Here is a 12726-nt window from a genome sequence, read left to right on the forward strand (position 1 = left end):
CATCTTGGGGCATTTCAGTGCGAACGACCTATAGTGAAGTGAGTTGAGGAACTTCATATAGTAGCAACATGACAAGTTGCCACCATCTTCGTGGAATTAAAAAAAAAAAAAAACATTGACTGAGCCTCTAAAATCCTCCATAACAAATAGATTCACAAAAGTTTTTTATTGCTGAAGTACATGACCTCAACTGCTCACACTTCTCTTCTCATCAATGTTCCATTTGCGCTAGTTAAGTCGAGTATTTAGGGCAAGTGACACTGTTTGAAACATCACGGTAATTTGATTCTAATTTGAAGATGTTTTCTGGCAAGATTTTCTATCGGCGATATCACACAAAAACTTTCCCTAAAAACATTTTTTCCTGAATAACAAATAACTCAATTTCTCCAGAACCCATCATCCGATTTTCAAAATTCCTGCCGGGCTGTACTCGGGTGGAAGTGAGCCTCGTTCCAACCATACGCATTTTGGCAGACTGTCATTTTAGGCACATCTTGTTACATTGCTACATGGAGTGCTTTGCCACCATCCTGTGGCATCTTGGTGCCAAGGAACTATATTGTAGTGAGTTGAGGAGCTTTGTGTTCTGCTTTTTTGCAATCTTGTGGCAGTTTTATGTTTTATTGAGAATTATCAAATTGACACCATGCTCCGCCTTCATAAAATTTTAGAAATTCAGCAACTCCCGAGTTCTAGTCCCTAGATCTAGTATACTTGCTTCAAATTTGGGAGCAGTCGGACAAAATTTCACGTAAACCTGGAAATGGGCAAAATCATGTTAACAATTGTCTGCTAAGGCCTGATATACACAAGGAATTTTAAAATCTTAAAAGATTATTATTTTTTTTTTTCCCACATATGAAGATAAAAAATGTGGCATTTAACAGTTTTGGTCATATGGTATGTGGTGTGCTCCAATTAATATAAAAACAGAACACCACACACAAAGTTTCTGTTCCACCGCCAATCTTGAAATCTCGCATGATCACGTGTGATCTCACAAAACCGAAGAAGAAACAACACTTCTGGGTATGCGCTTACGTTTCCCGAACGTTCCTGAAGGTTACCGGAGCTGGGTGCCTTGAAAAATGGTGTTGTGCCCAAAAAACGACTTGCTTTGGCAAATACTTCTTGCCGTCTGGGGAACCCACTTTTATACAAAAGAAACACATCGGCTAAGACATGCTTGTTTTTATTTACGCTCGTTTCCTTTTGCTGAGTCAGGTTGCTTCTTGTTTGACTATATTTTGTTCCATGTGACAATTCATGACATCATGACTCTGGAGAAGTCGGCTCTCACCCACACACCTGAAGACTTTTGGTTGGAAGGATTGAACACATTCAGTATGTAAGATTGTTGACTCCGACCTGTTTAGGACTCTAAAATCGGGACAAATCTACTCTTAACACACATCACACCTAACAACATCTTATAGGACAATCCTTTAAAGGCCTCTTTATGCTGACAACGCCCGCATTGCATCACGTGACCGACGAATTGCCTCACGCAGCCAACTACGCAATTGCCTTTGCGTAGCTTGCCGCGCACCCAACAAAAATAGTTGCTGCGCGTCGAACGCCACGGAGATCATCTCTCGTGATTGGTCCGTTGTAGTCACATGCTGTGACGACGTATCAGCGTGCCCATTGATTCTCCATACCATCTAGGTCGCCGCCTTTTCGATCGATTTTGCAGCATAATTAAACGTATCATCTGGTCATCTAGGTCTATTTGTTCTGTCGCGGTCACCATTGTTGTTGCTTTGTTCCTTGTTACTGAAAGGAAAGGAAAAACAGCTACCGGAAATGGAAAAAAAATGCAGCGGAAACTCCACCCTGTGGTGTTCTATCCAATACCAACCGTAGTGACAACCCTGACTTGGAGGAGAACGGTAGCACACTTTCAAAACAGCGCGCGTGGGTTGCTCTTGACGATAAAGACAAACTACGCGTGGGACAGCCGCAGTGACGTCAGCGCGATCGCCATCCGCGCGAGTATAAAGAAGCATTTAGGATTGTCTGGTGTTTGACATGCTTGTTGGGAAGGGGCAAAATTGGCAGAAAAAAAAAAAACAGGCTGATTGTCCAAATGTGTACCGGGGCAAAGATTTATCTGTGAGCGAGTTCCAGTCCTCAAAAGAGCCATTTGTGGCTCGTGAGCCATAGGGTCCTGACCTGTGCCCTAGATCCTTCTATTAAGAGAGACTCTATGTCCTCAGTTGATGTACAACATTATGCTTGTGCCGAGGCTTGTCACGATAATTACTAATGTAAATGCGCGCTTGAATATAATGCGCACCCTAAAAGTTGACCTCAAAAATAAGGAAAATGCTTCTACCTTTGTATAATGAGGACCATCGATTTGCTGCTAATCCATAAACTCAAAACATTAAGTATTATCTGTATTTTAGGCGGCACGGTGGCGGACTGGTTAGAGCGTCAGCCTCACAGTTCTGAGGACCCGGGTTCAATCCCCGGCCCCGCCTGTGTGGAGTTTGCATGTTCTCCCTGTGCCTGCGTGGGTTTTCTCCGGGCACTCCGGTTTCCTCCCACATCCCAAAAACATGCATTAATTGGAGACTCTAAATTGCCCATAGGCATGACTGTGAGTGTGAATGGTTGTTTGTTTCTGTGTGCCCTGCGATTGGCTGGCAACCAGTTCAGGGTGTACCCCGCCTCCTGCCCGATGACAGCTGGGATAGGCTCCAGCACGCCCGCGACCCTCGTGAGGAGAAGTGGCAAAGAAAATGGATGGATGGATTATTAGCTTTATCCAATAATTATTCTGCTTTGTGTGCATGCCCCCGTAATTGTAACTTTTTTCTTCATTATCTTCAAAGCATTGAGATTAAGTTCGACAGTGCAGCTAGCGAAGCCACTTGCCTTCTGCTCTGCTACAATCTGCAGCTGCTTCTCCATTTCTAGAAACCCACGTCCCGATGCTCTTGCATGTGCTTTTTCTTTTCTCCTTTGATTTCCTCCACAATCTCACGCTTGATTCATTCACATTGAACTGCTGCGCTGCCTGACAGTTTTCTACATCTTCAGCAACACTGATTACATTATGTTTAAAGGCGGCTGAACAACAAGACATTTCCTACCTTAGGTGTAAGGTATAACAAACTCACGGGTGAGCATTTGTGCCGTCTAGTGCAGTAGCAACAGATAACAATAGCAATATGGCGGCTGACACGAGGACGTCAGGATTAGAGGCGAACACGGGAGTGGATGTTGACTCCCGCTCCCTCCCTCTCCCAAAGAGGTTGATCCTGGTCCTTCCCAATCCCAAGTGAGTGTTTGGAAAAAGTCCCGCTCCCGCCCACTCCCACAGAGATCGATCCCACTCCCCCCTGTTTAAAAACAAATTCCACCAAATCCAGTGTTAAATCCCACAAAATCCTTCTCCCTCCCACTCAGACTGATCCCAATCCCAAGTGTTTAAAAAAACAAACAAACAAACAAACAAACAAAAACTAACTCGAGCCAGAAATTTACAGAATCCCATTTTCTATAGTTTTTACTACTCTGCGAGACTTCCACCGACATGGAGAAGATGCTCGCGACTAGCGAGCTTTAAATAGTCCCAAAAAAGGGGCACGTTTATCATTTGGAAACAACTGTAGTCTGCAAAACGTGTACAAAAAAGATGTTACGACAAAGATGGGCATATTTGTGTAAAATCACCTGAAGATGAAGCACGTTATCAAATGTGACGCATGTATCACATTAAAGAGAGCTTCGACTCCATGCCGCTCCTGGAACGTAAACAAAACAACGCTGTGGAGCGCATAGCGATCGTGGTGGCAGTTGAAGCGCTTGCGTTCGCTCTATTAAGAGAGTAGTAGTAGCAGCACAGTAGTAGTCTATCACGGAAGAGATAGAAAGTGTTCCCGGGGTTTCGTTTCAGTTAGCATCAGCAGCTACTAGTTAACATCGTTGCGTGACCAATCACGCAAATAGTTTGACAGTCGACCGGCCATCTCTGTCTGAGCTAATTTTTCCGGATAGTTGTGTTTGTATAGTGTGGCACTCTCAAGAACCTTTTTTTTCCTTTTTTCCCCACTTTATTTTCAGATTATCGCATTGTACTAGTTCCAAATGACGTCACATTTCTTCTTCGCGTCTTCTTCTTGATTTCCGGTAGACTGGGGATGTTTAAGTGTATTGCTGCCACCTAAGGGTTAAGTGATAAACATCAACAACAGAGCCAAACCCGAAGAAAACTAAAACTAGCACACAAATTCCAACAGCTTCTTCCCTCTTGCCATTAACTTCTTAAACAGTTAACTTAAAATTCCATTGTAACATGCTGCCAATTTTGTATTGAGATTGTTGTCAAATCTCTGTCCTGCCTATTATACATTATTTCTGCATTCACGGTAGTAGTCTCACCACTTTGCACTATTTACATATCTGTTGTTGACCAATACTGGCCACTCATGTGCTTGAGAAGAATCTGCACCATTTGCACAATTGACATTGTTCCAGATTATCACACTGCTAGTCACTTTAAACTGCTTAAAGTTCTTGAAGTGTCTGCACCATTTGCACAATGGTCGCTGTACCAGACTATTGCTTTATTAGTCATTTCAAACTGCTCTAAATTGCTAGAGGACTCTGCATCATTTGCACAATTGTCAAAATAAACAAATAATTTAATTATATTAAAAAAAAAAAAAAAAAAAGTTTTTGCCATTACCACATTACTGGTAAACCTTTATTGCTCAGTGACTCTCCGTACTGTGTTTTTATGTTTTTATATCTCGAAAGTATTTTCTGTCAAACGGCTGGCTGTTGTCGTACTAGAGCGGCTCCAACTACCACTCCAGACAAACTCCTTGTTTCCTTGTTTTTGACATACAAATAATGACGATTCTGATTCTGACATTAGAATAACAAACATTGAAGCTATGATTTATTAACGATTACAATAATAGAGTAATGATTATGTTGCACAATTGAACAGTATGCAGATTTTTTTTATCCTGTTACATTACATTACCCACAGTAATGTTCTTGACATACATACATACATCCATCCATTACAAAATATGTACATTCAGATAAATTGTTCTGGAAGTAAATTTCTGTAGGTTGGCAGCTCTACAATCATACCAATAAATGCAACTGTCCTAATAATTGGCATAATAAGAGTTTTGGCTTTTGATTTTCAGCCTTGGGGTTCTAATTTTAATTTTTTATGTTTTGGTAAAAAATCTCATTTCGGTACATCCCAAATTTTGAGATCATTATATTTAAAAATATTTGTTGGGCAAAAAATTATTTGTGATGTTTTATAATTTTTAAACTTCCTGCTTTATAATGTAAATCAAGTGCATCTGGTCCGGTTTTATACATTTATAAACTTTAATACAGTCACTATCGAGTCGTATCGAATATCGACATTGGGGGGGGGGGGACACAAAAAAAACAACATATCAAATTTAGGCCATATCGCCCAGTACAAGTTCCCACTCCTGTCAACTCCCATCTCATGTTTTCTACTCCCATCAGTTCCCGGAAACTTTGTCACAATTTTTGTTCCGTCCTTCTCCTGCCCAATCACGTGATTGATATTGTAGTTCACTCCCAAAGTGAAGTCCATTCCTGGGTCCCGTAATCCTGCAGGACCATGTGACCTGGTGGGATTCCCGAAAAATGTCAGCCATGTCGGTGGCAGTATACATTTATACAATGTAATATTTTTTTTATCATTTTCATTATACGTATGTACAATGCGCACATACACTGGAAATTAAGGTATATCAACCTTTTGTTCAATAAATAAAATGGACGCGATACGTTTTTACGGACTCGATAAATTGTCATTGTGCTGAGCCGGCACACGGCGAGGCGACGGCAAGTTGGAGGGCTGTGTCAATAACTACTAGTGGGCTTGGCTCCATACAATACTCTACAGCGTTGCTCCATGTGCATCGCGTAGCACATATCACATATCAGAGACACTTGTAGTAAGTAAACGGTTTATTATGTTTGCTTGCCCACAAGCTAAGGAACTAACCAGCTCGCTCCACCACGTTGAAGTCGTTTAAAACATCAGCGCCGCGGCAGACCGGTGTTGTCTCCGTCCAGTACTCCACAGCCTTTCTTCATATGCCGCACGTAGCACACAACGGAGACACTAATGGGAAAGTTAATTGTGCATTATGTTCACTAGCCAGCGAGCTAACGAGCTAGCAAGCTAAGGAGCTAAACAGCGTGTTGGACTGTGGCAATGTCATTTAAAACGTCAGCGCTTCGCTCCAAGTTGTTGTGTGTTAGTCCCTAATGAATACACACAGGAAAAGTTAACCGTTTATTAAGCATAACCTCAACGGCACACGTTATTCAGTCAGTAGTTGACTACAGCGCACGTACAGTCCTGCTCACCATGATTGGCAACCCTTCATTTTTGCATAATCTGTATACTTATATCAACAGGATCTTTTAATTGGAGGTCCTTAGTAATTAAAAATAAAAACAATTTCAAAGAAAAAAAACTGAAAACCGCATCAATGGTGGCAGGGTGGACGACTGGTTAGCACATCTGCCTCACAGTTCTGAGAACCGGGGTTCAAATCACGGCCTCCCCTGTGTGGAGTTTGCATGTTCTCCCTGTGCCTGCATGGGTTTTCTCCGGATACTCCCATTTCCTCCCACATCCGCAGAACATGTGTGGTAGTTTGATTGAAGACTCTAAATTGCCCGTAAGTGTCAATGTGAGTGCGAATGGTTGTTTGTTTATATATACCATGCGACTGGTTGGCAACCAGTTCAGGTTGTACGCTGCCTCCTGCTAGCAGTTAGCTGGGATATGCTCCAGCATGCCCGTGACCCCAGTGAGGATAAGTGGTACAGAAAATGGATGGATGGGAAACAGAAAACAGCATGTGCAGCAATATTGGCAAAGCTCAATATTTGGTTCCACACCTTTTGGCAGTGATGACAGCCTTCAAACGTTTCTTGTATCCATCTATAAGCATTTTGCACTTCCCAGGTGGTATTTTCTCCCACTCTGCCTTTTCAATTTGTTCAAGCTCTTGAACATCTGCAGGGTTCTTTTCCCCAATAGCAGATTTTAGCTCCCCTCAAAGATTTTTAATTGGATTGCGGTCAGGACTCATTGCTGGCCATTTTAAAACATTTCTTTCCTTTTCAACCATTCCTGTGTGCTTTTGGTATTTGTCTTGCTGAAGGCAAGTTTTCTTACACTGGGTAAGACATTCCACACTAAAATCTCTTAATAATTTTCTGATTTCACAATACCTGTGATATAGTCAAGGCCTCAAGTACCACATGTAACAAGCAGCCCCACAGCATTATAATTCCTCCACCATTCTTGACTGTTGGCAGGGTGTTTCCTTTGCTTAAAGGCTTTCTTAAGCCGTCTGTAAACATACTTTGTATGCATTGTCAAAAAGCTCTATTTTTGTTCCATCTGTCCATAAAATATATATATTTATCAGTATAATTTAAAAAATTTTTTTATCGTGGTAGTAATTTGGAAACTGTATTGTCCTAAAAAAATGTGTTATCATGACAGGCCAACTTGTGCTACAGTGAGGCGGAAGGACACATGCTATTGGACACATGTCCGCGTCATCACGCCCTTTACAGTACCGTGTAAAGGTATGAGCACCCTCCTCAAATTTTTATTTATTTGTAAAGTTTCCCCACTTTAATGTTTAAGATCACCAAACAAATGTAAATATCAGTCAAATATAACCCACGTGCACATACAGCTTTTAAATGGTGATTTTATTTCTGACGTTTTTCTGTGAACGACCTCTGGCAATGGCCAAAATTAAATTGGTTGCTTTACGCCACAAAGGTAGACTTCCTGTGCCTTTTCGAGTATGGCTTCTTGAGACTTTTTGGTTGGTTTACACTTGATAGACAACTCTACCGAATTTCATGTTGCTCAGTGAAACTGGCTATGAGGGCTGAATTTAGCAAAAATGTGCTTGTTTTTGATGACAACGTGCTTCAAATTTGGTAGCAATAGGACAGAATCTCTTTGACAGTTTCGTCTTTGTTTGCTCCTGGAAATGAGAAAAATAGCCTAAAATGGACGCTACATAGCAAAATTGCAGACTCCCCGTGTCTTTTCAGGGATGGCTTGAGATGACAGGGCCTGACACTGACCTGTGATTGGCTGGGGGTGTTGGCAGCCGTATGGGGGCTGACAACAGGAGTGGGACACGGCGACGGCTGTGTGACGATCACCTGGTGAGACAGATCGCCAACCACTGACGGAGAGGAAACCTGCGAGGAGGAGTAGAATTAGGAGAGCGCCATCCAGGATTACTGCGCTGGTCTCCCACACCTCTTTGGGTGCACGGTCCAGCTTGGGGATGGGCTCCAGCAGCAGTTCAGTTTTGACGGGCCGAGGATTAGGTGGGGCCTGCAGCGATTGGATGGTGAAGGTGGAGTAGAGGCCCGATTTCATGTAGTCATTTCTAGAACTCTTATGAGAGTTGCCGGGCGACGACTTCTGACGATCAACGCACAAATCAATCCATCAATCGAGCTTTGTGACATCCAATCGGGTCCGTGAATCTGTACCCACCTGTGCAACGTTCTTGGATAGACAACTTTTTGATTGGCTGTTGGCGTCCAGATTGTCCCGCCTTTGGCCGTCTTCAGGGGTGTGTGTCCCGTCAGACAGGAATGGGTCAGGCTGGCTCACAAACCTGTACACAAACTTCTGTCCGCTCACCTTCTTGATTATGTTCTGGAAAACACACACACACGGACCCCCGCACAAACACAATCAACACGCACACAAAAAGAACAAACCACAAAGACACAGTACACACCACAAGTGTGTAAACATTACACACTACAACTTGTTTAGAATTACCATGTAGTAGTACTAAGTAACATTGCTTTATGCTGGGAGTACGAGTTGGTCTTATTCAATAAAAAGTAGTATTGTCTCGTAGTAGTATCTTGTAGTACTATATACTGTAGTACTGCATAGTAGTATTTTGTGGTTGTAGTGCTATGCAGGAGTATCTTGTCATCATGGTAGTATATAGTAGTGTTGTGCTCAAGAACACACTATCTGAGACCAAGACTTGCCCAAAACCAGAACGCACCGAGACCAAGACAAGACCAAGACTTTTGGGCATCAAGACCGAGTCAAGACCAAGACAAGACCAAGACCATAAAAATCCATTTTAAAAACCATGACCTTCCCATGGGCTCACCACCTGTGGGAGGGGTCAAAGGAGTCGGGTGCAGTGTTAGCTGGGCGGTGGCCGAAGGCAAGGACCTTGGCGATCCAATCCCTGGCTACAGAAGCTGGCTCTAGGTACGTGGAATGTGATCTCTCTGGCAAGGAAGGACCCCGAGCTGGTGTGTGAGGTCGAGAGGTTCCGACTGGATATAGTCGGGGTCGCCTCCACACACGGCTTGGGCTCTGGTACCAGTCCTCTTGAAAGGGGTGTGACTCTCTTACACTCTTGAGTTGCCCATGGTGAGAGCCGCCAAGCAGGCGTGGGTATGATTATTACCCCCCGGCTCGGCGCCTGTACATTGGGGTTCAACCCGGTGGACGAGAGGGTAGCCTCCCTCCGCCTTTGGGTGGGGGGACGGGTCCTGACTGTTGTTTGTGCCATTGCACCAAACAGCAGTTCAGAGTACCCACCCTTTTTGGAGTCCTTGGAGGGGGTGCTAGAGAGCGCTCCCGCTGGGGACTCCATCGTGTCGTGTCGTGCTGTTCAGTCCCTGTACGACCAGTGTCAGAGTTTGATCCGCATTGCCGGCAGTAAGTCGGACTCCTTTCCGGTGAGGGTTGGACTCCGCTAAGGCTGCCCTTTGTCACCGATTCTGTTAATTACTTTTATGGATAGAATTTAAAGGCGCAGCCTTGGCGTAGAGGGGGTCCGGTTTGGTGGCCTCAGTATTGCATCTCTGTTTTTTGCAGTAGATGTGGTTCTGTTGGCTTTATCAAGCAGTGATCTCCAACTCTCACTGGAGCGGTTCGCAGCAGAGTGTGCAGGGGCTGGGATGAAAATCAGCACCTCCAAATGTGAGACCATGGTACTCAGTCAGAAAAGGGTGGCGTGCCTTCTCCAGGTCGGGGATGAGATCCTGCCCCAAGTGGAGGAGTTCAAGTATCTTGGGATCTTGTTCACGAGTGAGGGAAGAATGGAACGAGATCGGTGCAGCATCTGCAGTGATGAGGACTTTGTATCGGTCCGTTGTGGTGAAGAAAGAACAAGATCCCGGATACAAACGACCGAAATGAGCTTCCTCCGTAGGGTGTCCGGCCTCTCCCTTAGAGATAGGGTGAGAAGCTCGGTCATCCGAGAGGGGCTCAGAGTAGAACCACTGCTCCTCCACATTGAGAGGAGCCAGATGAGGTGGCTCGGGCATCTGATTACGATGCCTCCTAGGCACCTCCCTGGTGAGGTGTTCCGGGCACGATGCCGGGGACGACCCAGGACACGCTGGAGAGACTATGTCTTCCGGCTAGCCTCGGTATCCCCCGGAAGAGCTGGATGAGGTGGCTGGGGAGAGGAAAGTCTGGGCGGCCCTGCTAAAGCTACTGCCCCCGCGACCCGAACTCAGATAAGCAGAAGAAAATGAATGGATGGATGGAGCTCTGATATTTCCTTGGCCAGAAGATTTGCAGGTCTGTGTCAGAACAGCATCCTTGGAGGAGGGGAGGGGGGGCAGAAAAATGCCAGCTTTTACAGGCAGTATGAAAGTTTTCTTTTGTGACACAGTGTCCCGAGTCCACGGACATTCACGGCTCCTTTTGTTTCCATGACGCTGGTTGACTACAGAGTTTTTCTTATTTTTCCCCATAGGAGAAAATTGACATTAAATGAATAATGGAAAATATTGTTTCAAAACCAAATGGTTCCCTTTTTGATTTTATATTTTGATTTGACGAGGTCACATTCAGAAAAGCAACTGTCAAAACCATGACAAGGTTGAATGGTTAAAGAGCATTCTCTTATTAATTTTCTTTTGACTACATTTGACAGGGAAAAAACAACTCTTGAGCAACTCTCAAAGCATATCCAAAAATCTCAAATCATTATATATCTATTTCAAAATAAAGCATAAAATAAAGCCTTGCATGTATTTAAAAATGAAGATTTAAAGAAGAGCTGGGTTGCATTTAAGAAACTGAGATTGCAGCATTTTGTGACCCAAACGTGAATGGTGGGGTTTCATTATGCCCCACTCTACTAAAAACCCTCTCAACTGGTGCAGAGGTGGCAGAAACATAGTACTTTGTGGCGTTGTGGTAATCTGTCATGTTTCTTTCCCCAAAAGAGAAGTGCATTGTCAGTGTCAGAATCCCAGATGGCATCAAAGTATTTGGTTATGGCATCAAAGTATTTGGTTATCTGAGTTACAATGTTTGAGAGTCCTGTCCGGAGCGCTTTCTGTCAGCCAAGACTTTTGGGAATCAAGTCAGGGACAAGACCAAGACCGGTCTCGAGTGTTACAACACTGGTATGTAGTACTGTGGAGCAGGGCTGGGGGATTCACCAATCACGTTTTTGTCAGGTCGTTCCCCACCACCCAAAAATAATATTATTATTACTTTCTGGAGGGGGTCGGGGGGTTTAAATATTTACGACCCTTCCCAAACTCTTTTTAAGATGTCCCATACTCTTATACTTCCTATTCAGACTGGGGCGATCAAATATTTTCCTAATAAATTATTCTACCGATAAAATTGTGTGATACATTATAAAGCAAAAAAATATGCTAATGGAGACCCTGGACTGTTGAGCAACAGCAATTGTACATCAAGCAAAATGGGAAAGAATTCCACCTACAGTGGGGCAAAAAAGTATTTAGTCAGCCAACAATTGTGCAAGTTTTTATTTATTTTTTTTAAAAGATGAGAGAGGCCTGTAATTTCCATCACATGTATACCTCACCTATGAGGAACAAAATTAGAAAAAATAAATAAATAAATTCCAGAAAATCACATCTGATTTTTACAGAATTTATTAACAAACTATGGTGGAACATAAGTATTTGGTCACCTACAAACAAGCAAGATTTCTGGCTCTCACAGAGCTGTAACTTCTTCTTTAAGAGGCTCCTCTGTCCTCCACTCGTTACCTGTATTAATGGCACCTGTTTGAACTCATTATCAGTATAAAAGACACCTGTCCACAACCTCAAACAGTCACACTCCAAAACCCACTATGGCCAAGACCAAAGAGCTGTCAAAGGACACCGGAAACAAAATTGTCGACCTGCACCAGGCTGGGAAGACTGAATCTGCAATAGGTTGGTGTGAAGAAATCAACTGTGGGAGCAAGTATTAAAAAATGGAAGACATACAAGACCACTGATAATCTCCCTCAATCTGGGGCTCCGCGCAAGATCTCACCCCGTAGGGTCAAAATGATCACAAGAACGATGAGCAAAAAGCCCAGAACCACACGGGGGGACCTAGTGAATGGCCTGCAGAGAGCTGGGATCAAAGCAACAAAGGAGAACAAGCAGTGGTGACACTACACCGCCAGTGACTCAAATCATGAATTGCCAGACGTGTTCCCCTGCTTAAGCCAGTACATGTCCTGGCCCGTCTGAAGTTTGCTAGAGAGCATTTGGATGATCCAGAAGAGGTTTGGGAGAGTGTCATACGGTCAGATGAAACCAAAATTGAGCTTTTTGATAAAAAAAAAAAAAACTCAACTTGTCGTGTTTGGAGGAGAAAGAATGCTGAGTTGCAACTAA

At 43.6% G+C, this 12726-nt stretch overlaps 1 protein-coding gene across 7 annotated transcripts in view; it reads right to left on the reverse strand.

The window, feature by feature from the left end:
- The window catches only part of elk1 (ETS transcription factor ELK1), a 38938-nt gene that overhangs the window by 20263 nt on the left and 5949 nt on the right, over positions 1–12726 (reverse strand). For 4 of the 7 annotated variants that reach the window (XM_061684953.1, XM_061684950.1, XM_061684952.1 and 1 more), the window contains 3 exons: positions 8573–8737; positions 8330–8497; positions 8149–8268 (listed from right to left, as the gene is read on the reverse strand). In XM_061684953.1, the coding sequence (XP_061540937.1) occupies positions 8149–8268; positions 8330–8497; positions 8573–8737 (453 nt within the window). Of the gene's footprint in view, positions 1–4889; positions 5643–8148; positions 8269–8329; positions 8498–8572; positions 8738–12726 lie in introns of those variants that run through there. The other 3 variants (XM_061684974.1, XM_061684951.1, XM_061684966.1) reach the window with 2 other exon arrangements.

Source organism: Phycodurus eques, chromosome 1, assembly GCF_024500275.1.
Source record: "Phycodurus eques isolate BA_2022a chromosome 1, UOR_Pequ_1.1, whole genome shotgun sequence".
NCBI lineage: Eukaryota > Metazoa > Chordata > Actinopteri > Syngnathiformes > Syngnathidae > Phycodurus > Phycodurus eques.